Raw genomic sequence first — 27,869 nt, forward strand, 5'->3', positions numbered from 1 at the left:
ATGAGGGAATAACTTGCTCTTGCATGTCTATGAAATAGAAAAGTTATACTTCATGTCTTAAACATACATTATTATACAATAGGGAAAGCAAAGAAAGTGGACTAAAAGCATGGCTTAAAACTGTTGATGAACTTAAAAGGACAGGAAAAAAAAGCCCTTCAAGGTTGTCATTAGTGAACAGAGAAACTGTCTTTGACCTGTTTTCTGAGGAAGCTAATGATTATGGCTTAAGTGCTTCTTCCTCAGTACGGGTTTGGAGACTAGGCAGTGGCCTTCAAAGGAAATCAAAGCAAAAACAAAAACATAAATCTAGTAGTAAAATTACTGTGTATTTTTTTTGAAGCCACCTGCAGAGTAATTCCAAATGAATAATGATGAAACATTACCTTAATCCCTGGTATTTGTATAAAACTAAACAAGCAATTTTTCCTCTGCCTTTTAGTATCAACTTAATCAGAAAGCAATAGGGAATCAGGCAATTTTCACTGAAATCTTAGTATGAAGGTAATAGTATTACAGTCATGCAAGCTAAGAGCCAGAAAGAACCTTAGGAATCAAATCATCAGTGCAACCCCCATTATACACACAAGAAAAACAAGTCCAGGGAGGGTATGACTTGTCCAAGGGTCACAGGACTTGACAGATCCAGATCTAAAATCCAGGTATTATGACAATAAGCCCACTGTCTGTTCTTTTTGCCACAATGTTTCTTTGTACATCATTCACTTGTGGGCCCTCATTCTAATAATATTCTAGGAAACTCTGACCCACATGGTCTTACCTATCTATAGTAACAGAGAACAGGGAGAAAGTAACTAGGAGCAGCTTTGTAAGTCACTCTGCACTTTAAGGCTTTTCCCTGCCAAGCAGCAAAGTCACCTACTTAAGTTCACATGGTTTCTAGCTAGAAGACCTCTTCCAGGGAAAACAATGTCTTCCAAAACACGAGCTCAAAAGGTAGGATGACAAGTAAATGGTGGATTTCAGCTTACTGTTAATATTTCAGAATTTTTCACACAGAAATGTCAAAAATCTAAATTTAGTTGGGGTGGTGGTGGAGCGGAGAATCTTTAGATAAGCACAGTTTTCTTTACAGTGCAACAAAACATCATTATCCAGTTTTCTAAAGGTAAAGAAGACTACTTTAAAAAATATTCCTTTGAATGAAGATTATAGAAAAACTGATATAACTGACCTGCATTTCTCCAAATCTGTAATATGACATTTTATACATAAGGCAATTCAACAAAGTGGGAGATCCTGCTTTGTCTACACGGAATTCTCCTTGTGGGGTGAAATAGTCACTTTCCTACAAGAAAGAAACCATTAGTTCCTGGGTCAATTCAATTTAATATATTCAAACCTACAGGTTCCCTTTTTTCATTTCCCCATAAGAACCAGTTTTTGAAGTATCTTCATAAAGTAGTATTTAGTTACCTCTCAAAAAAATATATATTAGATTAATTAATAAATTTAATGCGGTCCCTAAAAAACCCCTAAAACAATGTTTTTTTTCCTTTAAAGCTGAGGCTAGAAATCATTTATAAAAAATAAACAAGAGTATATAAGAAAACACAGAAAAAGAACTAGTCTTTGTTGGAGTGAGGGAGGGCAATCAATCCTACCAGACTTTAAACCATGTTATAAAACCTCAATTATTTAAAAAGAACAGAACCAACACCATGGTTTAATACCAGATAAGATGGCATACTGCAACTGTTTCATCGTCACTCCCATTACTCTTTTTCAAAGTTTTGTTATTTTTCCATAGGAAATCTAAAATCAGTCCTTTCACTGGGGAGGGTAATGTTTAGAAAACCCCTGTAGTAATTTTTATTGAGATTCTATCAAATGTATAAATCAACCCCTAAGGGGGCAAATTTGGCAAGAGAGAGAGAAATTCTTTGGGTAGGAATTTATCCCACATATATGGGCAATATGATGAGTGTAGAAAGTTATTTACTGCCCCTTTATGAGAACAAAAAATAGAAATAACTAAACATCCACTTTTTAATAGGGACAGGTAAATAATGGTGCACACATACAATGGAATGCACTGTGCAGATGTAAAAAAAGGAATGAAAGCTCTCCATATATTAATACAGAAAGATCTACAACATATATTGTGAAATGAAAAGAGCAAGAACATGGTGTATATTTTGCTACTAATTATCTGCTTGAGTAAGAATCATAAGAAAATTAGTTGATTACTATACTATAGATCTTTTTTAGGTGGGGGAGGGATAAATTTTTACTGTATATCCCTTTATATATATTTTAAACCACATGAATGTATCACCCATTCACAAAGCTTAAAAATACTGACGTTAAAAGCATAGAAATTTAGGATTTCCATGTGTAAAAATGTTCACAGCATTTGTCTAGCACACCTAGCACATGACAATGTTAACATAGGTGCTAAAGCAAATCCACACACGAAATCACACACTGGTGAAATTAAATGAAGATTAATTTAATACAAGGAAATGTTTGCTAATCATTTCTAAGGGAAAATGCCACTGCATTCACATTTGAACAGCAGTGTGGGGCTTTCCTTCATCCCTATCACATGACTACATGAATACTTTTCCCAACAGGTTCTTTTATTCTTGATCAGCAGTGAATCTTATTCTCATCTTCTGTGCCTTTATCATGTAAATCACAATGCTGGCTGTCCATCCTCTATGAGCTCACAACTGAGAAGAAAGATAGACAGAATCTATCTACAAAATAGGCTGTATTTGATTTGATAAAAGCAGAGATATGTATGGACCATGAAAGAGCCTCTGGAGAGGGAACGAATCCATGGTTAGGGAAGGTATTCCAAGAAAGAGAAGGTATAAACAGGTCACCTGAGTCAAGAAAAGAAATCACAAGGCAAGCTTCAAGGGCTAGAGTAGATTTGACAGAATGAAAGAAAAGTTGGTAGATAAAGGGATAAGAAGCCAGCAAAGAAGAGAGAAATATTAAGGGATTTGCATTCTGAGCTAACGTGTCCGGATTTCATACCACTGCTTCATTTGAGATTATTTTGTACCAGCCACTAAGGCCAAGGCTTCATCTGTATCACCACAAATTATCAAAATGAATTATTCCTGGCATCCCCTTAGTGACAATATAAACCTGCTTTAATCACCCCTTAACACCAGAACCTGGGAAAAGATCTAGTGCTTGAAGCATGTAATGCTAACTGGACAAAAATAACTTGTCTGTAGTACCAAAAGTTGATAATGGCAGGGTTTTCATTCTAACTCATGCCTGTCTGGTTTCAAGGCCCTTTTCTTTAATTTATTAATCTGGAAAGTGACATGATCAGTGTCATGTTAGATTGGGAAAGGGAGCAAGACTAGGGCAAAGATAGCAATTTCAAGGTTACTGTCCTCTATCCGGTTTACAATCCTAAGGGTCAGTACCAGAGTGGAAGCAATGGAAGCAGAAAGGCAGAAGGGAGAAGCTGTGAAGGAGGAAAAGCAAGAGTGTTGATAAGGAATTGCTGTGTAGAGAGGATGGAAGCAGAAGCTATGGGTTTCAAAAGTTTTACGCCTGGGAAAAACAGTAAAGTCAGAGTAAGGGACTAATTTGGGGGACAGGATGATGAAGACAAATACGATGCAATCAGCAAGATAAAAAGAATTACGTGGACACTGCGAGCTCTTTCACACAGGTGGAATGATCAAGTTTCTTACCCGAATGTCTTTTGGATGCTCCCCTTCAGCTATCCTCACCATCCAGAGAAACTTGTTGATGTCATCACCAGAGTAGCCAATAACCCCTCCAAAAATAACCAAAACGTAATCTACATCCAGACTCCTCATGATTTTATAGGCTGCCGTTTCATTTGAAGACATAGCTTTTCCCACCTTCAGAATAAAAAAATGATAACATGTGTAGTCTCACAATATACTTAAAAACAAACATGAATGTACATTTTCAACCTTAAGATGGGATGCAGTTCAAAAGTTTATGATTTATGTGGATTTAAATTTTTTTACAAATGATTTGCTATAAATTCAACAAACTCACTGAGATTTATAAGTACATCACTAATTATAGCAGAAAGGTCAAAATCAGAATACATGTTCTAATATTTTGCTAATAACTTTCATGAAATTAACATTTGAATATAAAAACAGACAAGCTTGAAAGAAATAGAATTTCTTATAACCTCAGGCAAGGGAATGACCAGAGGTCTAGTTAGTACAAGCATACTCTCCCTCAAGTCTACCAGACACCTGATGATTAGCTGCAACACTAATACATACTCAACTGGTTAATACCGGTTATCTATTTAGAATTTTTGCAGAACAGAAAGGTGATCACCTTAATTTACATACATCAGTTACTTCACAGAGTGAACATACTTGGCATGCCCATAAAATACAGTGCACTTGGTTTACATATTTGCCAATAATTCTTAATTTATAAAATGGAAAATCTAAGTCACATATAGTATCTCACAAATTTCAGATTTTGCCTAATTTTCCAGTGAGCTAAATGATATCTGCCAGAAATCAGCCTACAGTTCTGAATGATACTTATAAGTACCATTCTTAAAAACAAAGTCAGTAATCTATCTTGAACTCATTTTGAGTAAATGTGTCAATAAGTATTGGGCGGATTCAGCTAAGGGTACTTTCACCCACATTTCCCTGCTTAACTGCAAGGTAAGGCTGGAGATTTGTAATTCTGACCTTTCATTTATGGAACCCTTACCAGTGCGATGTGGCTGTTATTCCAGGTGTTATTATCCACCAGAGTAGTTCTGTTGGCCATCCCAGCTATCTGATAGCCATAATCCCACCAAGACATCACTCGGGCATGCTCGTCTGTATTTTGCCTTAGCCAAAAGTAAGCTTCTCTAAAATCATCTAATATATTCCTGGTGCTGAAAAGAATCACAATATTCTTTTAGATAAGACCTTATAAATGTGAACAGGATAACTTAAAATCTTGAAGCTCTAAGCAACTGGATAATTTCACATGTTAAGGATGACAGTTAAAAATTTCAACGATGGCGGGTGGAGGTGGGAAGGAATCAATGAAGAGCAGAATAATGCTTCTTAAACCTTAATATGCATACAAATCACCTGGATATCTTTTTAAAAATGCTGATTCTGGTTCAATAGTTCTGAGGGTGGGGCCTGATATTCTGGCAAGTCTGACAAGAATGCAAATGAAGCAAAAGCTGGGGTGCGAGGGTGGGGAAATAACATATAAATCAGCTATTTTAAATTTTAGCTGCATCAGAGTTACCAGAAGGGCTTACACCAAACCAGACTGCTGGACCCCACCCCCAGGTTACTGATTCATAATGCTGCTGCCGTGTGTCCAAACACTATACTTTGAGAAAAACTAATGCATATATTATGTATGCAGAGATACTGTGTAAAAGAGCATGAAACACAATGATTACTACCTACCTCCACTAAAGGGGATGGGGTGGGGGACCGCATGCCAGAAAAACATGGTATATTCAGATGCAGAGCCTCAAACATCCTATCTTTAAATTCTATTTTTTGAGACAGAAAATAAGTGTAGTATAAAATCCTTTGGTAGCCACTTTCTTACCCATCGTGGTTGTAAGAGGCGAGGACCACACTTGGACTGGAGTAGGCATTGCTTGTGACCCAGGTACAGTGGACCGCAAACATCATCAACAGCATCAGCATCAGCATGGTGACAATGCTCTTTATATTAGGACCTAACCCCTCTTCAGTTTTTTCCTGTTCAGTCACATGCTTTCTCACTTTACCTGCCTGAAATGCAAAAACTCATTAGACAAACTCGTCAACTGACTTGCTTCATTAAGACACTCAAGGGGCAGAGTTGGGAGAATGTTAATCTATTGATTTAATTCTTTGAGAAGGAAAATGTATAACCATCAGGTATTCTTGTGTGGTGTTTTCTAAGAATTATCTTAGAAGATTCTAAAATCAAATGTAAATGGAGACGACTTCCAGGGACTATCCTCAATGCAGGATTTGGTCACAGAGCAAAGTATCTCCAGTAAGATGATGCTTTCAAACCCAGCTGTCCCTATGTTTTACTTAAATACAAAGGACATAACCAAATGGCCCAGTCTGGCAACCTTTATTATAAAATCTGAATGCCTCATCCTGAAGATGACAATGTCCAGCTATAGTCCAGTCCATGTAGGACTTCAGTATAGCAAAAAGCTGCATTATCTAAATCAGTCTTCCAATTTCCAAACCCCAACTAATAGATTTGTTAAAATTAATTGCATCTTTGAAAACAACAACAAAACCCCAACAAAACCTGGGAGAACAGTCATAGGTTCTAAACTGCAAGCTAGTTAAAAAAACTGCAAAACAAAGCATAACAACCACAAACACAAAAGCAGTTTTGTGCTTTAGTAACATAAATTTGTGTGAATTATATTAGACCTATAGTAAGGCAACAATTTCAAAGTTAATACTTATACTGAAGTTTCATTGCTTAGTGGCATTTAAAAACCTAGTTAATATGCAAGTAGTAAAGTTTAGTATGTCATCCACAAGACAAGGGTTCTAATTCTTACAAGTATTTCCCACACTTGCACCAAATGTAACCCTCCTCTTACAGGAGGTTTAAAGTAAATTACATTATATTAGCCAGCCACCTATTGTTAACACACTGGAAGCTTTTTTTAAGGCACTTTCTTCCCTTTATTTTACTAATCAACCAAGCAAATATTGAAAAAGTTTACACTAAATATGGACCTCAACGATAAGCACTTATGCTTAACATAAGGGTTTATAGTGCTAAATTTTATGTAATTTAATAGAGTACCAACCAAGTTTTTGCTCACAAAAAATGGAGGGGGTTTTAGATAAGAGATGGCCAAAAAGAAACAAGAATTTCTTCTCTCATTACATGCTATTTTCTTATTCTGAGTTCAAAAATCCAACCAGGATTCAAACTTTGAGGCAAACAGTAGAAATGTCATAGTCTAAATCCTGTTTAATCACATTTCTTAATATGTATAGTTCTTACTGTGGTGGAAAAATAAAGCACATAAAATTTTTAAAGGCCTTACGTTAGATTTCTCACCTTATCATACAAATTTCCTGGGTTTCTTTTGTCATCCTCATCACTGCTGTCCTCCACAGGTGGGTTTTCCCTTTTCATGTCATCCCCCAAATAGTGCTCAAAAACATTTGAGAAGGCAATTGCAGAGAGCATACAGACAACTGGGGTCAAAGTCAACATCAGCCGCACCATCACTCCGGCAAAGTAGACAGCGCTGATTGCATATAGAGCCACTGCAAAGACAAGTTCTCTTATAACATTCCAGAGAAGAAAATGTTCATAGAAAACTGAACACTTAACACCACATTATAAACCAAATTTAAAAACAGACAAACATCTCATAAAAGAGCTGTTTTGAAATTGATAATAGCGACCAACTAATTTAATAGCTGTATTTAGAAACTACAACTAGTGTTGACTAAACACCACACATCAACAATTTAGAGAAATGTACCATGATTCAAATCTAATTATAGTTATTATGGGGAATGAGGTAATTCATTATTTGCCAAAGCATTACATATTAAGAAAATACATAGCCAACAGCTGAAAACATACTTGGTGAATTATATTTTTAGGCACAGTAAGTTTATAGAATCAAATGAAGTCTATGAAAAGACAGTGCCAATATCTGGCATCCTTTAAAGTAAGAATGGGATGAGAATAAATTTATTAACCAAATGTGGAACTTACTAAGTTACTGCCAAGAGACTTGGAAAAAGAAAAAGTAATTTCCAAAAGCCAAGCCTCCCAGACAATGTGCTAGCCACAGGGAAAAGTGCTACTATTTCTGGCTGAAGGCTGCATGACTTTACAAAGTCGATTGAATGAGTCATTTGAACCCCTAACTCACTGGAAGCTAATTAAGCCTTTTCTTCCTGACTAAAAAATATTTATTATACCACATTAAGTGTACAGCACAATGAACTTTTATATATGCACACATCAAAGTAATTACTACCCACATCAAAATATAGAACATTTGTATACCTCCTTAGAAGTATCCCTCACACCTCTTCCCAGTCAATAACTGCCTTCCCCTCTCCCTATGAAAAAGGTAATCACTATTTGGACTTCAAGAACAAAGTTAATTTTCCTTATTCTTGAACTTCATAAAAATGAAATTATATAAAAGTGTTCTCTGTTGTACTGGCTTATTTTATTTACCCATGCTATTTTTTTTTTATTAGGTTGTATTCTACTGTGCAAATAGAAGAAAACTTATTTTCTACTGCTGCTAACCTCTGGGGTGTTTCTATTTAGAGGGTATTATGGATAAAGTTGATATGCACATTCTTAAATATGTCCTTTGTTGGACATATGCACTTATTCATTTCTCTGAGGTATATACCTAGGATTGGGATTGCCGAGTCATGAAGTAGGCAAAATGTTTAAGCTAAATCTTTTTTGAATGATGCAGTGTTAACATGGCCTTATCCAGAGTCCACGGATCTTTATCAACTAGAGAAGAGTGTCATTCTTTGGCTGGAGCTTACACGGGTGCTATTTTTTCTCTCCTGACTACACTCTGGAATAGTAACTTGAGTGTCAATCATAGTCTAGGTCCCATACTTATACAAGTTCAAGTTCTGGTACTACAAATTGTTTGCCTGTAATGAGCCTGTGCATATTACAAAGCTTTTTTCAGTTTTGGGTTTTATCACATTGTAAAATAGCCACAACTTCTTGTGATGGCTGAATCATGTAGAGGTCTGGTATCTGCTCATTTTGTCCATTTATATTTTGTATGTTAGATCATAAATGCTTGGCTTTCAAATAGTTTGTATTACTTAGTTTTGTTAGTTGGAAAATATTCACAAATATATCAGTGAAGAGGGTGTTTAAAGGTGATTCTTATTCCATTACAAAATGTACCTGGCATTGAAATTTGGATGATGGACACCTCTGTAAACTTCCTACCTAGTCAAATCTAACACAGAAGAAAACGAAGCCAAGAAGACTGTTCTGTCAACATTGTAATTTCCAGCTCTCAGCCACAGACTATAGTAACAATAATTCTCAGGAAACATAGTAAATTGAATGAAGAATTTATATACCAGTCCCAAGTTAAACAGTTAATAATTAGAGTATTTATAATGCAAATTCACTGAATTTTTCTTGGCTATGCACTTATGCAAAATGAGGAAATTTAACTTGAATATTCAAGAGTCAGGCAAAGAAAAACAAAATTTTGAAATGATCATTTCAGTAATGAAAATAAGTAATTGTCCAAATCAAAGTATTTATTAGAAAATCTCTTACCAAACACTCTTTCATCGTTGATATTTTTAATACAGAACCACAGGCCTGCTGGGAAGGTACACACAAGAATATGTAGATCAAAGAAGAAAGACACCCAGGTCGTAGGCTGATGCTCAGACACTGAGGCAATAATTGGAATGTGTATTTTTGCATACCTGGTATTAAAAAAGTTAATATTATTTGAAAATAAATGATAAAATAGGAGTTCCCCTTAGATGAATAAATTTCTTTGTAGATATGGTTTCTATTCCTTACCTTCAATGTAAACTGCTATATAGGAAATAAATCTGGTCCACACTGGTACAATTAAAACTAATAAACAAGCCATCTCTAAAATGGAAACAATTATCTGAGGCCAGTTTTAGAAGTGTTGGCTCTGACTTTTAATACAAAAATCTTTGCTCAAATAAGAATTTGCTCTGCAATTTAACACAGAATCTCCTATGTTTGCATCAGCAAGTCTCACTACTTTTTGACTTATTACTAGCAGAAAGAGCTTATCCAAATAAACATATTACCACAATACCTTTTTTAACAAGGAGATGACATGAAGAAAGGTGAGGGAAAACTGAAAGGACAGAAAAAATTATTCCTGAAATTCCATGAGATTCCAAAGTAGTCAGTCTAGAAAGCAAGAGTAAATATGACTGACAAAAATTTAACCTAATAATTTAACCCCAACTGTAAGAACTGTCAATAATTGGAGCTCTCACTAAAACTCTCTGGTGATCCAGGCTGACCTCTTGAAATATATGTCTAATTGTTAGCTTTAGTACTTCATACAGAATTTGCTTATGTCCTTTAATGACATGGATGAGTCCTTTTGGTATCACATCAAAAGGCAAATGCATTTAATAAATTTAGCAGTGTTTTTATTAGGTCACATAGGGAGTACTGAAGAAGAAAGAACAGCAGGAAAGGTGGAGAAAGGAAAATTATCAACCAAATTTTCTTATCCTTAGGAAAACATTTTAGAGACAAGAAGTTTCACTGAATTATCTAATTTAAAACCAATTTTAAAAATTAATTCATTTTATAATAGCCCTCAAAAAAAATCCAACAAATATTCTCTAATATATTTGATTAAAAATGTCAAGGAACTTAAATAATGTGGTACTAAAGAAAAGTTAAAATTTTTCTTCATATCTACAGTATATGGGTTTATAACATAGCACCTATCCTTAATGATTAGCAATTAAGACACAAACTTTGAATACACTGGCAAAATTTTTTTGAATTAAGAAATTTTTAAAATTAAAAATAATTAAAATTACACAAATGTTACTTGGAATGTTTTGAGAAACAAAACTAAAATAAAGAGTTGCTCATGCAAAACAGAAACACACGATTTACATATAATACTAAAGGTGCTTTCCAAACAGATATTTTAATAAAGATAAAATACCGGGGATTCAACATTTACTAAACCAGTACATGCAAGATTTTAGAAATGTTTCCCAAGTGCTGATAGAGATACTGACAATGTAAGAACAGAGTAAAAACAGGTATTTTAATAAAATAGGAGGGCAAATAACTTATCTGCACTTACCCAGTATCCCACAATGAGTAAAACCTGCCACTCCATGGTGCAATGTAACCTTGGAAGGAAAAAGATAGAGGAAATTAATCTGTCTTTTTATTGTTTTTGTTTGTTTTACTGGTTGTATGTTTACTGATTATTATGGATTGAACTAGTATTAAAATAATTTCTTTTCTTTTGTAGGTAACTGTATTTCACACAGTTGGCAGTCATATAAATATTAGTGGTCAAAAGCAAATATTCATGGAGATTACATTTATAGAGAAACACCAGTTGATACATAAAATTGTATAACATTTCCAACTGTCTCTCAAACTTCTAGCTGATTAGTAAGATAAAGCTAAGACACTAAGATAGTAGTGGATAATTTAAAAAGGGGGAAGGTGTTTAAATGATCTACCCTGTCTTCCAAAGTTAGATCAAAGATGATTTAAAGATTGGTGCCTTTTAACTCCTATCATTTATGCTTCATGATTTTATGAGCTAGGTTGGTAATGACGACAGATGGAATACCTTTAGAAAGAATGGGACTTGTTTCTAGGCACTGGGGAAGTTAGGGTTAGAAAGTAGCTTAGAATTCAGAAGCAGACTGAAACTAATTTGGTTGAGTAGGAGAGAGAGAGAGAATGTATGCACAAAAGAGGGAGGCATTCAGCAGGTTGACACCAGACGCTTTAATAATTTTACATAATTTGGGCCTACTCATCTACCAAGAGAAGGATGCTTGAAAGTGGATTTATCAGAGCCTGAAGGAGCAAAATCAAGATAGTGATAAAAAAATCAATTTATATTACATTCAATTTTATAACCTTTGACTATTATTTTCATATTGTTTGTAAAGAATACAACTACAGTATTTGACCTACTAGGATAAATGGAACATGTACAAAATTTGTGTAAGAATTACCTTTTTGAATAATCTAGAGACAAGATTCACATTCTACGGGTGATGACACCTACCTGTATAAGTCAAATAGATGACACTAAGGAACACAGCACCTGCAGCTAGTGATACACCCAAAAAGAAAAGGGTCTGGAACTCTTGTTTTGTTAATCGGTCTCTCAGATACTGCAAGAAAGCATAAGCTTGCAGCAATGCAAAGACACCTAATTAAAGAAAAGGGTCATATAAATAATCAACAAAGTATTTTTCCAAGGACACTGAAAAATGTTAATTTGGAAGAGCTTAGAATTCCAATACTCTGCACCATTCATATAAAAGACTAGTCATTTCATCTAACCGATATTTCCTTTCTCAAAAGACAGTTAGCCAATTAATACATCCAAAAAATCATTACACATTTTTTCTGAAATGATCACTCTCTCCCATACATGGACCAGGCAAAAAAATTCCATTTTGATAAGTGGGGCCTATTTAACAACTTCAGTTCCTCCCTTTGTCCCATATTAGAGTGACATGTTTTCAGGGGGGTGTGGGGCAGGAAGAAACGTCATTAAAAAACAATCCTAAAATTGACTTAAGGATACAGAAGACTTGGATCATGAGAATCCTGATAGCTACTGTTTATACTGAGTGACAGGATGTGATCTTATCACACACTCATATAAGATAATAAATTAGCAAATTATAAATGATTCATTGGTAATTAATAATTAGTTAAGTAATAAATCAGTAAATTATAAGAGTACTAAGATAAAATTAAAGCAGTGATTACAAAAAGTATTTGTCAAAATGTACAAAACACAATGTAAAAGCACTAGATATAAAACTAAAGACATGAGAACCATAACCCAACTGGAATGTTGATTTTTCTTTAAAAAATTTTAGTAATAAGGTTTATTTTTAAAAGTTCATTTTAATATGGCTAAATAAGTATCAAAGGTTCAGGTTTTAGGAGACATAATAATGCATATGCATAGTCAGGTGATTGTTTACACGGACATTGCTATCTTGATTATATAATCAAAACTGAATAATATACAGTCAAAATTCTCTCAAATTACTACATGGTAATTTCATCAAATTAGAAATGTAAGTGAAAGTAGTTCATAGATTTTTAAAGTGCAAGGTAACAGTAAGGTGTGGGTTCTTAACATTGGCACAGGGTGTGTTGTTCAAGTTTGTCACTGAAAATCTGATGATAAAAGCTACGGAATATCATCTCAGTAAGTTAAATAAATACACTGATACTTACACAATGTTATAAATAAAATAACTACCCATGGACTTCCTATGAGTCAGGGACCTTGTGTTGAGAATCTCTGTCAGTTTTATTGACAGATCTCCCATTATCTTTTTAATTGTGACCCAGATTAATAATGGCTATAGACTCTGCTTACAATGGACGGGAATTATATGACTTCAATCACTATAAAGCCATTAATTCCAGTTAGTAGATATAAAGTATTTTAGTTAAGATGTTAAGCGACATAAATGAACTGTTCCATCTAAATTTGTGAATGAAAACTCAGTGGTGTAACTACTCAGTGTACAGATAACACTACTATTTATTTATACACTACAAATGTTATTTAGTATTTGCAAATGACATGGATACAGTGTAAAAAAGGGTATTTTGCCTTTCCAAAACAGCAATGACTGGGAAGATGGGCACATTTGGGAATAAAGTATCAGAAAGTCTAAATGTAACTATGATGTCCATATTGCATAGTGGTGGTATTTTAGAACCAATATGATGAAAATTAAAAACAACAAACACCAAAATAGAAACAAACCCCACTTTCAGTCTCTTAAAGATCAGCCAGTTACATATTCATATATTCTTTAGAAGAAGAAAAATAAGTATTTTTTCATACCTGCAGCTGCCATGTGTTCACTTGTTCTGATTGGCTGGAATCCCACAAAGGGTATCTGCATGGATAATATTAAACCCACAATGTAGAAAGTGCTATATGCTATAAAGATAAAATGGGAAACAAGGATAATTCACTATTACCATTAAGTACTTACATGAAGTACATGTAAACATAAATGTTAACAACTCATATATTTTTTAGCAAAGTTTTAAGTGAACTTATTTTAAAAATAGAATCTTGAAGTTATTGTTCTATTTGATACATATTTGACGGTTAATTATAAATCATGAAAATTCTTCCAATTTTTAAAAATACTATTTTAAGTACTGGATTTTATAAAATATCATTTAGAACAGTTTAGGAGCTAATGCTGCTTTCCTCTGCACAAAATGGGACCAATTTTTTTTCATTCTATTATTAATAATCACTAACATAACCCCAGAAGCTACGTAATATATAAATGAAATAAGTACACACCATTTCTCTTGGCATTAATCTGAAGTATGCATGAAAACTTATCATCATGTATGAAGAGCTGCTATTGTGACAAGAGCTCTCAATTCACACCCTTTTTACAGTCTCTTAATATCTTTGAACAACATTTACCAGTAAAAGAAAGTCCATCCACTAAAGTTTCTGTGATAAAAGAAAAGGACTAAGTACACATAAGTCAAGCCATAAAACAGACTAGTTACTCAATTTCTCAGGGTCTAATAAAGGAAATCTGTTTGCTCACAGCATGGAGTATACTACAGTATTCTTGGCTTATAGCAACCTAAATGTAGAGGCAAACTGAGGAGGGCTTACAATTTGTGTAACAGACTTATTTTACATTTTGATGTCCAAAGATCACTAGTAGATTACAGAGAAAGTATTTGATATAACTGCAATTGAAAATTATTTAGAAATGGAGATAATAAATTAATAATCTGAAATAAGTCAATGTGAAAATTATTCCACTTATAAAGTTTATTCACATCATTTTATGAAGCACAGTCAATATATAGTTGTTGACAAATACAATACTTGATTAGAAAAGACTGGAGGTATATTTAGGAAAAGAACTTACAGCATACATGCTACACACTGTACAGTACAGCACACAGCACACATTTCTCCTCATCCAACTTGGTTCTTAGAAAGAATGTTTATTTGCTTTTAAAAGAAACCCATCAACAGAAGATAAATTATGGGCTAATGGTTTCAATGTTAAGCTGCTTCCCCAAGCTACCTAATAAGAAATGATACAATGTTAGGAAAAAGTTAAGAAGTTCAAGTAAATTTAATAGGAAGGACCACTGTATGTGAGTAAAGTTTCTGATAATCTCAAGCTAATAGAGAACTCGTTCTAGAGGAGACTGCAGAAGTTATCTGTCCAATAACATACTTTTCAGATATATTAATGTTGAGATGGAATTACTCTTAAGGTACTTGAACAATGCAATAAAAGTTAAGCAAATAAAAATTTCTACCACATGATTTGAACTGTCAACCATTTTGGTTGATGGGTTTTCTATTATCTATCTATCTATATATTTTTTACAGATCAGTCTTACATAGAGACACTGACAGAGTCACAGAGGAATCAGAATAAAATGGAAACAAGGTCATTATATGATCTTGAATAACTACTTAACAAAGGTTTCAGTTTCCTCACTACAGAATGAAGGTTTGGACAAGATTTGTAGATCCCTTTTAATAATAATAACGTTAAGATTCTATAATCAACAGGTCTTTCAGATACCCAGAGCTGAGAAATCACTCTAAATAACACTGAACACACAAAGGTACAACTCGAAAGGCCAGGTCTGAGAAAAACCTCAAGTCATTTATGTGTTTTAATTATAGTTAAGTCTACTTGTGTCCAAAGATCGCCACTGCCTCTGAGGCTGGACTCCTCTTATAAACACAACCGAACACCAAATTCTGTAACACTGTCAAAGAATTTGGATTAAATATGATAAATGGCACATGCTGAACAAAAGCAAAGCCTTAAAAAAATTGAGGTTAATTTCACATATAATCATTTTAAAATGAACAGTTCAGGGGCATTTAGTACAATCACAATGCTGTGCAATGACCACTCTCTCCATCCCAGAACATTTTCATCTCTTTAAAAAGAAATGCCCACATTCATTTAAGCGATTGCTCTCCATTCTCCCATCCCAGCACAAGGCAAACACAAATCTGCATCTGTCTCAATGGAATACTGCTTTTTTTAAGATGCAAAGACAGAATGGTTTTACACACACACACCCTTCAGTAAAAAGTGAAAGTTTCTTGCCTAGTTATTTCCGAGTAAAATTTTCCAGAAATAATCAATAGAAGACATGGTGGGCACACATACACACATTTGTATTTATATTCTCTCTCTCCAAACAGGACTCGACTACACTATGATTGGCAAGGTAGAAATTTCAGCAATCACTTGAGAACTTACGAAATTTCAGGGATTTTTCTGAAGTTCACTGCCATGCATATTCAATAAGAGAAGAATAAATCTGATAATATTCTCAGTTCAGTAGTCTTATGCACTTCATAGAGACATTTATTGTCATTAATAAAGAAGAAAACTATAGAAGCAAATGCACTAGAGTTCAAGTTAACAACAAGAGTGATGGAGATGAGTTCAAGGAAAAGAAACAATCTTGGGAAACATAAAAGGTCAGATGGGACTTTAATTTGTATAACTTTGTAAACATAGGTTAGTATCAAATAACACTGAACAGAAACAAGTTGTTAACAATATTTTCCCTCTGAATAGTCCTCTACCCAAATTACCCTTATATTTACACCTACTTATATGCATCTATGACACAAAAGCTAGTAAATGTGATATATGCAATAACCTAAAGATGATAACCACTTTAAGAGAATTAGATTAATGTCTTCTCTATTTACATTATTTTCTGGATCACTGATCCTGTTTGCATAAGGGGTGTAAGTTCTATCTCACAGCACTTTTAATACACAGACAAGTACTTCCATTAAGTAAAATTCAGGATTGCTTCTTAGGTAATCTAAAATATCACAAACTCACCTTGCTGAATAACTATGTTTCTCCTGGAATCTTTAAATTTATATATACATCTCTATCCCTCAATTTAAATCTTATTTAGTAACAGAAAAAAAGAACTAGATTTTAAAACACAGAAGAAAAGATTCAGATATGGTTGAGTAGAAAGAGTGAAGTAATTCAGTTAAAAAAATAAACAGTCTCTATGGCAAAATGAAAACATTAATTTTTCTTCAGCCTTTGTATTGGAGCATCTAACAGAGGGTTTAGAAACTGCCTTTTAAATAAATTCAAATTCAAATGTTAACTTTATGTCTATTAAGGTCAAGACAGTCTAAAGGCACAAAATCCTACTAAGGTCAACCGTATCCTCTAAGAGTTAAGATACCTAATTGGGAAATTCAGAGATATAACAAATAACCACAATACAATGAAGCAGGAACATGTGACACAGGTTAAAAAAAGACCCTGGCTCTATAAAAACTTAAAAGGAAGGTGAGATCTCTTCCAGACATGAGCACTGAAGAGGCAGTCCTCAATACCTATATACCATTCCCTAGTGTTCTCAGATGATCTCAATAACACAAACCCATAGCAATCATTTTCTACCAATTCTTCTTATGACCTCTCCAGGAAACTTGACCAAACTCCTATCCACATTTATTACAACTTTCTAACCATCCATGTTAACCTACTTTTCTTACCATTTAAGCCAGAAGAATAAACCTTTCCATCAAAGTAGTGAGCTCTAAAAAAATGTGCAAACCCAGTAATGTTGTAAATCATTTATTACATCATGAAAATGTTACCACACTGCCATCATGTGGAAGCACAATTACTGGCATTTGCTACTGCAGACCTTACTACTTTCAATGTCTTCAAAGAATCCCAGAAAAAATTACCATTAGAAAGATATTCAAGATCTATTATTCAGTTTGATTATTTTTAACCAAAGAAGAGCTCTTTGATTTGGGACAAATAGTAATTTTCTAAACAGACCCTAAACATCTTTTCACACTTAAAGCTTTTTTTTTTTTTTAATCCAAGGGCATGGAATGGGACCAGACTGATACAACAAGAAATAAATCATTGCCCTTAACTTCAGGTGCACAAGTAAGTTGTTCTATAAAAGAAAAGGTACTGCAAGGTCTGACTCAAGTTCTACTGAAATTTTAAGTTTTGAAGAAGCACCTGCTATTTCCCAACCTTTAAGTACCTTCTTGCTAACAAAGCATAACAACTTAAGCCGACAGCACTCTTTATATTGTTATATATAATACGTAAAAATATATATTAATTATATTTTGAATTGTTGTACTTCCTTTTACTTAAAGTTAGAAAACATTTTGTGTATCTCATATTCCCATTAACTTTGATCCACCATTAAATCACCTTAACATTTGAGTTGCTTCATCTCCTGGTTGATTAGCCTTGGAAAGGACTAATAATCTTTGTCATTCCCCTTCTCCCTCAACCAAAATAGCCTTAACCAAAAGAAATACGTTGGGAAACACTTTAAAGTACAACTAATTTTGCTTTACTATTAATAAATATGATTATAGTAGGATTGTTGAAGCCTTTGGTTAATAAAGATATTTTGCTACTTGATTACTGTGAACTCTAGTAAATAAAAGCAGGGTTAAGAACAAGAAACTTAAGTAAGTTAAAGCTTAAAGAACAAGTAAGAACAAACAAACATGGACTCTTCCTGACCAGAAGAAATGTAAGGACCAACTTAACAGACATGAGAAAAATTATTTCTTTTCCAAGGATTCTTCTCACCATAAACTGTGTAGAGAACGAGTCTTTAAAACTGTTATTTTATAAGCTGTGTATGTAAAAGCAGCCCAGAAATGACCCTCAAACATTTTTGTACAGACACTTAACCACAACTTTTAAAAATAGCAAATATATTTCATACCTATACTAAAATGAAATCAAGAATACTGTAGCAGAAAAAAACAGAGAAATATACCTGGGTTTGAATTTTAGTTTTATCATGTGGAAGCAATTCATTTAATTTTTGGCAATGAGATATCAACAAAGTACACTGAAACATATATATATGTATGCATGGTGTGTGTTTATATGAGGTACTAAAGAAATGCAAATGATTTTCACATAACTTAAAAAGATGAAACAGTGCTCCTTGGTAACTTCTAGAGGTAAAGAGTTACTAAGCCCAGTATGACAAGAATCAATAGTAGACAAATATTGGCAACCTTAACTCACAGACCCAGAGTAGAACAAATAATTGAAACCACATGGAATCACAAACCATGCTGTCATTAAAAAATTAAATGAGTTGTTTGTCCTTCTTAATATATATTTTTCTTAATGTCATCTACTATTGTTAGGTAGGCTTCTAAATTCATTTACTTAATACCACTAAATCTGTTAAACTTCTGCACAATAGCAAATCTTCTGGACTATGAAATGGATACAATTCTCAAAGAGAACAGACTCAATGGAAATCTTACTCAGGACTGTTCTAGGCAAGAGAACCAAAATGACTTATTGCTTCTGTTTGGTTTGTAGAACATGAAGATTCATTGTTTCTATTCACTGAAAAAGCCTTTCTGATCAAGCTAATAATTACTGTTATATTATAAGTAAGACCCCTGTTCTAAATATCCTGAGTCCTAATGCAGGAAGATAGAAGAAGGTCAATCTAATTGTCAAATTACTATGAGTCACCTTAACAATGCACGTGGCAGAAGAACATCATCTCTCCTCCAAATGGGCACTTGAGGTAAAAACTTTTCCCCCAAAATAACCTTTAAAACACCCACTGACAAAGCTGTAAAGTGAATCCTTAAGTATTTTAAACCAGTTGAAGGAAAATTCACCAGCCTTTTTCTCCAATAACTAGCTTCAATTAAATATCTGTAACAGGATACTCACCAGGAAAATTCACTCTATGCAAATAACACTCCAACTTCTAACTTTAGAATGAAAACTTGGTATAAAAATTTGGAGGCCAGGGACAATTAGGGTACCCTCTGTTTGCCTGTGTATTCTTGGCTCAGGTGCCCGAAGGTACAATAAAGAGGGAAGGCAAAACAATTCACTCAAGATACAGCATCATTGATAAACTGAACATTCTAGGTAGCATGGGAAAGTCATGTTTTAGTGTATATACTCAATCCTCACAAATATCTATTTCATCTATAGACTTTAACAGTAATCTCTTAACTTTGGTAAAACTTTATCTGTCCCAAATATAAAATTGTATACCCTTTCAATGTCTTAGGTCTAAACTATCCAAACAATTTTAGTTTAATTATTTAATTCCTCCTATGAGTTATTTTATAATAAAAAGTTACTAATTAATATGTTTTAAAGATGTTCTTACACCTATGACTGCATATCACTACAAAAGGCAAAGATACATCCATAAAATGTTACTAGCAATTAAAAAAAAATCTATTTCTATAGTAAGAAATAGAACTCTTATGTTTGTTTTTGAATTCTTAGCTGATACACAGATCTCACTTGGAAAAAAAATAAATTGTATGTTTAAGTCTAATTTTTTTCATATTTGAGTTCATTTATTTACTGCAAAACACAGGTAACTTCTAATTTCCCGGGTAAATTACAAAAAGCAGTACAAGGTATATGCAAAACCATGAATGTTGCTTCTGTTATATTTCATCAATTAACTCAGGTCTCTACCTCAGTATGCTGTTGCTAATCTTTGTTATTTCACAATACTCCTAACTCCTCTTTCCAGCACAGATTTTCCAAGTCTTTGGAATGAGTCATGTTAATAAAAATAAATATTAATACATAAAATAAAGAGTTAATGTCATAAATACATATTTTTAGCTGTTAAACTCCATGTGAACAAATGGGAGCTATTTCTGATCTTAGCCAACAAAATTAAAGCCCTTTCTAATGTTTTCTGAGGGACACTACAAAATGAGGAATGTAATTCTACATATTTTAAGAAATAAGATTGGTAATAGTCTTCCCTATTTAAACAGACACCAGATTTTGTTTGTAAAAAGAATGGATTTAGGAGCAGAGGTAAAGTGTGTATGCAGTAAGTAAGAAATTAATGGATGGCAGCTAAATCTTAAAGGGTAGGGATAATAGAAGATCAACAGATGTATCTAAAATTGGGGGGGGAGCAAGAAATACAAGTCTCAAATTATGATACTGTGAATTATAAGAAATACACATTTGCTCTGCATTCACTGTTCCTGGCACAGAGCTCCTAAAATGCTTGTAATTTCCTTAGTTATAAGAATGATAAAAAGTACCTTTTGTTATGTATTGAGGTGATTTTGGGACCTAACCTAAGGATGGGGGTTGGTTACCAACCAACCACAGAGAGAACTGAATTTTCAGTCCCACCCCTGACCTCTGAAGAAGGGAAGAGGGGCTGGAGATTGAGTTCAATCACCAGTGGCCAATGATTTAATCAATCATATGTAATAAAACCTTCATAAAACCCAAAGGGACAGGGTTTGAAGAGTTCCAGGTTAATATGTGGAGCTTTGGGTAGGGTGGTGTGCCTGGAGAAAGCATGAAAACTCCACACCTCTTTCCCATATCTTGCCCAATGCATCTCCTTCCATCTGGCTGTTCCTGAATTTAAATCCTTTTATAATAAACCAGTAACCCAGTAAGAAAAAGGTTTCTCTGAATTCTCTGGGCCACTCTAGCAAATTAATCAAACCCAAGGAGGGGGTCATGGAATTTTCTGATTTTACATCTGGTCAGTAGCACAGGTGATAGCCTGGATTTGCAACTGGCATCTGAAATGGAGGTAAGTCTTATGGGGCTAAGCCCTTAACCTGTGGCATCTGATGCTCTCTACTGACAGATGATTGTCAGAAGTGGGTTGAACAGGAGACACCTAACTAGTACCAGAGAATTGTTTCATGGTGCGGAAAAACAGCCACACATGTTGGAATTGGTGACCAGAAGCCTCTAAAAGTATATTAGTGGTAAAAACTAAAAGCAACAATTGAAAGAAACAAAGGTGGTTGCCTCTGGGGATGAGAACTTAAGGGTGTAAACCAGTTAAGAAAAAAGGTAGAGAAAGGAGCTGTTGAACCTTGTAATAACATTTACTTTTTCAATTATATACATTTATCTTAAAATTTAAAATTATAAATAGAAACAGCACAGCACCCTATTAGAAGCTGTGTTTCAGTTGCCATTTTGAATTTTACATACACACCAGTGCTTCTTCTGCACTGTATTTTTCATAATTAAACAGTTGTAGTGAAAGTTTATTTTCAGATTATTGTAAAAAAAAAAAGAACACCTTTAGACTCACCTTGGGGTTTTATCCCTTCAGTCTTTATAATTAATCCCTCTAGCCTCTGGAACTTTTTTTCTTGTCTGGCTATTCCTGCCTAACTTTAATATCAACAACAGAAGCAAACACTTAAATAGCACTTGTGTTATAACCCTATTATAAGTACTTTTCATATATTAACTCATTTATCCTTAAAACTTTGCAAGGTAGGAATTATCATTATCTCCATAGGACATTAAGGCATACAGGAAGTAATCTGCCCGAAGTTGCACCACGAGTAAGTCGCTAGGCCAGAAATGGAATTCTGTTAATTTGGCTCTCAGTGCAGACTCCTATCCTCGAGATTGCAGCACCTCTCAGTTCTGGTTACATCATCACAAATCCTCTGTATCTCTGTTCTATACTAGTTTCTCCTCTCAAGATCAAGACTAATTTTCAGAAGGACATGACTAGTTGGAAAGCCCAACAAGACTTCCCTCAAACTCGAAGTCAAACCTGACTTTCACAAACTTCTTCCCATATCCATTTTGTTCACATGCTATAATTGCACTGTAATAATGCATTATGTTGTAGAATATAAACTCCTTAGAGGAAGGTCATTTTCATCATCTGTGTAACCTGACGGCTAGCACAAACTTAGTATTTATTAGATACTGAAAAAATCTCTAGTGATATGATTTGCTTAAATTTGCTAAAAAAAAAGTTACGGTAGAATTAGACAGACTAAATTCTAGCACTTCCAGCTTTTGTATCACAGAATTTTTTACACAGATTGTTTTTTTATTAAGGTATCATTGATAAACAATCTTATGCTCAGGTTTCACATGAAGAACACTGTGGTTACTACATTTCCCCTATTATCAAGTCCCCACCACATACCCCATAGCAGTTACTGTACATCAGCATAGTAAGATGCTACAGAGTCACTACTTGTCTTCTCTGTGCTATACTGCCTTCCCTGTGCCCCCTCATCTTATTACACAGAATTTTTAAGTTTATGTGTACGTTAATCTAACATTAGATACGTCGTTTGTAGCTGCCAAGTATAAATATGATTGCTAAGGTTTATGGTTTTATTTTTAACTCACTCAGTAGTAGGATTACCTTCTCTTTTTTCGTAAGCTATACAATCCTAGAAAAATATGTACAAAACTAAAGTATGTGGTATATCTATTAACACTTCACTCTCAATGGTTCCCAGCAAATATTATCATCAAAATATTTTAGATATAACAGGGAAAGTAATTCTGTTACTCTCCTTACCCAAATTACTTCACTAAAGAAAACAAAGACAACACCATAAACAAATTGCTTCAGTGACATTTAAAAATCATTTATCAGTGCTAGAAACCAATTTCTTCCTCCTTCTTAAATTACTGTTCTAATTTAAGGAGACCCTTATAAGTCATAAAAGATAAAATTCACATTTCTATAATGAAAAAGCAAGTCTCATTTCATTATAAATTTAATATATATTCATTGTAGAAAATTTGGAAAGCAAAGTTTGAAGAAAAAAATATCATCAGTAATCCTTGCTATCTGCTTTTTCTTAACATTTTCCTGTACCATCAAATACTAAAAAAGATTATATTTAATGGTGCCATAATGTTTCATATGAATATTAAAATTTAAGTGTAAGTTATAAATTAAAATTTCCCTACTGGACATTTGAGCTATTTTCACAGCTATAAGTTACACTAAACATGTCTCTATATTTTTATTTCCTTATGACATAAAGTGAAGTAAACTTTTTCAAATTAGAAAGGTTAAATCATCTCATATCCCATCAGTGATACCTACAAACCAGTATTTCTATAAATGCAAAGATTTTTGTGTTCTTTGTTCCTGTTGAAACATTGGAATGCTATATGTAACAATTCTACGTAATTCACTTCCAAATATAATGAAATTCCACAAATCCAATATATTCGCAAACAATTCCCCAACCCAAATTTCATTAGGTAGAAAGGTTTTTCTTACCCCTCACATCTCAGCTTTTCTTACACTCTACCCCCCATTCTTGTGCCATTCCCACCCTATAGATCCATATTACCTTCCATGTGCCTCCTTTTCCACATGTGAACAAAGTGACAGTTTTCCCTAGTTTAATAACTGATTCTAAGAGCATGTGCAAAAAAACTGAAGGGAAAATAATTGTTGAATAACTATTTCACATGATTTATTTAAAAAATAATTCAATTTCATACTTAGAATCCAATCAAACTTTTGGTTTATATGATTATGAGTCTACCATTTATCAATCCTTATTTCTTCATCTAAATATTTCTGCTCATGAGGAGGGGGAACTATAGATAAAGGATGTTACGTGCCAAAATCTGAGAACAATCTATATACATAAAACACTTTATAATGCTTCCATTATTTTTCAGGACCGTTAAGTTAGGTTAAATCTACCTTAAATCCTGATGCATTTGGGATAAAGGAAGAGAACAATTGTTCTATACCACCACTTTCCATACATTTAAAAGTAAATTCCATGAAAGTGTATGAAATTTCCTAAAATAATCTTAGTTACATGAATAGAATAAACACAGAACAAATGAGGAGCGGGCAGATAATTTGGTCATTGTGAAATTAAATTAGACATTTAATAATCTAGCTTCATATATACTATTCCTAAACCATTTTGTATTTTTCTTCCCTCTGAAAAGCAGAAATATTCTCAAGTACCTACCAAAGCAATATTAATCGCATGCTTTTCTGAAGTGGCAGGAGAAGTCCTATTCACCAAGTGTAAGGTCTTTCCTCAATTCTCATTCTACTAGATCTTAGCACTCAAGAGGAGTTGGACATTACTCATGTTTTAAATCTGTATGTAGAAAATACATCTATTTGACCTCTTTAACAAAGTGTTTATCTTTGTGATTTTTCTTTCGGCTATTCTTCCTTTTCCTGACTCATGAGCATTTCACAAAAGTCTATCCCTCAATCTTCTCCCGACTCTATTCCCCTGACCATAAAATTTTGAGGATCCCAAACTTTTTAAATTAAACAAACAACTATCTCTTAGTTCTGCTCCTATAAACATTTAACTTAAAATAATTTTATTTCTTATATATTTCCAAAACAAGAAGCTGAGCATTATGTTTCAATCTATCATTCTCCTTTTTGGATCCTAATGATTGTTATTTAGTGTTTTCAAGATAGAAAGATATCATTGGCTGATGTATTTCAACAGTAGGGTATTTATTACATGCGGTTTTATTTACATGCAATATTAACTGTGTGGTAGACACAGAGTTACAATGATTTTTAGCATCATGGTCTGTGGAGCCAAAACATCAGTTCAGGCTGCAGATCCATCAATAGCTACTTGATCTTGAGCAAATTATCATGTCTTCGCTTGTTTCCTCATCCGTAAAATGAGGGTAGTAAAATTACCTACCCTCAGTGTGGTTATGAAAAATTAAATCCATTAAGTAATATAAAGAACTTATGACAGTTTGTAGTGTATAATGAGAACTTGGTATTTATTATTTCAGTGGTGATTATAAAGTATGCTGAAATGGCTATAAATGTAATTACTAATGATTTTTTAAAAGTGATATAATTCATACTCTATTCACCCTTAAAAATGTTCCATTGAGTTGTTTTTATTATATTCACAAAGTAATGTTATTTATCACCACTATCTAATTCCAGAACATTTCCTCATCCCCAAAAGAAACTCCATGGCTATCAGCAGTCACTCCTCCACTCCCCAAGCCCCTGGAAACCATTAAATCTAATTTGTCTCTATGGATTTGCCTATTCTTAACATATTATACAAAAAGAATTCTACGGTATGTGGTCTTTTGTGTCTGGCTTATTTTACTTAGCGTAATGTTTTCAAAGCTCATGATGTAAACATGTATTGGTATTTCATTCCATTTCATGGCTCAATAATGTCCCATTGTATGTGTATACCAGACTATCCCTCAGTTGGCGGACCTTTGGGTTGTCTTCACTTTTGGGTTATTAAGGATAAGGAACGTTGCTATAAATATTAGTGTATATGTTTTTACATGAATGTGTATTTTCAATTCTCTTGTGTATATACCTAGGAATGGAATTGCTGAGTTTGGTGGTGACTCTATGATTAAGTTTTTGAGGAACTGCTGAACTACTATGCTTTTTAATCAAGTAAACAAGCCTTATATGTTTGTGTTGCTGCTTTCCAACAACATTGTTATAGTAGAATTGTATTATTTTACTAAGGCATTGGTTTCAGATCATAACTTCTCTATGATTAATTCAACCCATAGAAGTTCTCTCTCTATCATGGAAAATGAGCTCTAAGATTGGAGATACCATCTGTCACTAAGCATCTTATTCAAAAGATATGTTTTAGGAGAGATTCAAGATGGCAGTGTGAGAGTTGAGACAGAGAACTCCTTGCTCCCAAAACTGCATTAATCCTAAAAGAGCAACAGGAAAGAAGGCTGTATCACACTGCCTACACCTGAAGAACAGAGCAGACCTCACAAACAGGGTAACGTACCAGAGCCTTGATCCAGCAGGACCCAAGCCCTTTGCCCACCCCAGCTCACCAGCGGGAGGAAGAGAAATGGAATAGGGAGGGGGTGGAGGCCTAGGACTGCTTAACACTTAACAGCCAGCCCTGGAGATCTGCTTTGGGAGCACAAACCTACATTGCATGATGCTCTGGAGATTAGTGGGGTTGGAAAACTAAGACAGGCGGAACTGAGATTCCAGCCGTTTGTGGAAGATAGGGATCCACATCTGGCTGCTCTGGGACAAAGGAAAGGCTTCCTAGCAGCAAGAGGGCTGCTGATGGGGCAGAGTTTGCACAGAGCCAGCTGCGTGGGAAAAGGGATAGGTGGGCAAGTTTGTCTGGTGCACCCTGTGCAGCAGGTTGGGAACTCTCAGGAGATTTAGGTGCTCAATCCCCCTGGCTGGCTACTCAGCTCTGAGGCCCTCCACTGTGGTACGCAGCCTGCTGTGCCTTCTTCCTGGCCTTGTGGCACCAGCTCGCAAACCGGCAGTCCCAGCCCTGGCATCAGGCCAGCCAGAGGAAGGCCCCACCTATGGCAGCTACAGACGCAAAGCACAGAGGCTTTCATCTGTGTGCTTAGCCCACTGGTTCTGACAGTGGAGACAGGCACTGCAGCCAGGAAGCAGGAAACAGCTCTTTCCTCCCTCCAGGCACCAGCACCCCTCCCCTGTAACCCCCAATATCACTCTAGGGGCTGAGCAGCTCCAAGACAAGAGTTTCTGGGCACTACAGGGCACCACATACAAATATGAAACCTCAAAGGAACCTAGGAAACAAAAATCTCAGAAACACCAGAAAAAGGGTCAAATGAAAGTCAATTCACCAATCTTCCTGAGAGTTCCAAATAAAAATCATAAACATGCTCATGGAGGTACAGAAAAATATTCAAGAAATCAGAGATGAATTTAGGACAGAGATTCAATCATCAAGAAATTCCGTATCTGAAATGAAACATACAATGGAGGGATTTAAAAGAATCCATAGATGTAGTAGAAGAGATGGTAAATGGAATAACAATTACAGAAGAGGAATACAAAAGAAGCTGAGGCACAGAGAGAAAAAGGAATCTCCAACAGTGAAAGAATATTAAGAGAACTGTGACCAATCCAAATGGAACAATATTTGCATTATAGGGATACCAGAAGAAGAAGAGAGAGGAAAAGGGATAGAAAGTGTCTTTGAGGACCTAATTGTTGAAAACTTCCGCAATCTGAGAAGGAGATAGTCTCTCAGGCCATGGAGGTACACAGAACTTCCAACACAAGGGACCCAAGGAAAACAACCCGAAGACATATAGTAATTAAAATGGCAAAGATCAAGGATAAGGACAGACTGTTAAAAGCAGCCAGAAAGAAAAATAAGATAACATACAAAGGAAAGCCCATCAGGCTAACATCAGACTTCTCAGCAGAAACCTTACAGGACAGAAGGGAGTGGCATGATGTATTTAATGTAA

General features: G+C 34.5%; 1 protein-coding gene across 3 annotated transcripts in view; it reads right to left on the reverse strand.

Moving 5' to 3' along the window:
• The window catches only part of STT3B (STT3 oligosaccharyltransferase complex catalytic subunit B), a 113,704-nt gene that overhangs the window by 5,870 nt on the left and 79,965 nt on the right, over positions 1–27,869 (reverse strand). For all 3 annotated transcript variants that reach the window (XM_036886114.2, XM_036886115.2, XM_057492201.1), the window contains 9 exons: positions 13,610–13,708; positions 11,792–11,938; positions 10,841–10,889; positions 9,292–9,446; positions 7,051–7,262; positions 5,569–5,756; positions 4,714–4,885; positions 3,687–3,860; positions 1,196–1,309 (listed from right to left, as the gene is read on the reverse strand). In XM_036886114.2, coding sequence (XP_036742009.2) covers positions 1,196–1,309; positions 3,687–3,860; positions 4,714–4,885; positions 5,569–5,756; positions 7,051–7,262; positions 9,292–9,446; positions 10,841–10,889; positions 11,792–11,938; positions 13,610–13,708 — 1,310 coding nt within the window. The remainder of the gene's footprint in view (positions 1–1,195; positions 1,310–3,686; positions 3,861–4,713; positions 4,886–5,568; positions 5,757–7,050; positions 7,263–9,291; positions 9,447–10,840; positions 10,890–11,791; positions 11,939–13,609; positions 13,709–27,869) is intronic.

Source organism: Manis pentadactyla, chromosome 14 (assembly GCF_030020395.1).
Source record: "Manis pentadactyla isolate mManPen7 chromosome 14, mManPen7.hap1, whole genome shotgun sequence".
Lineage (NCBI taxonomy): Eukaryota > Metazoa > Chordata > Mammalia > Pholidota > Manidae > Manis > Manis pentadactyla.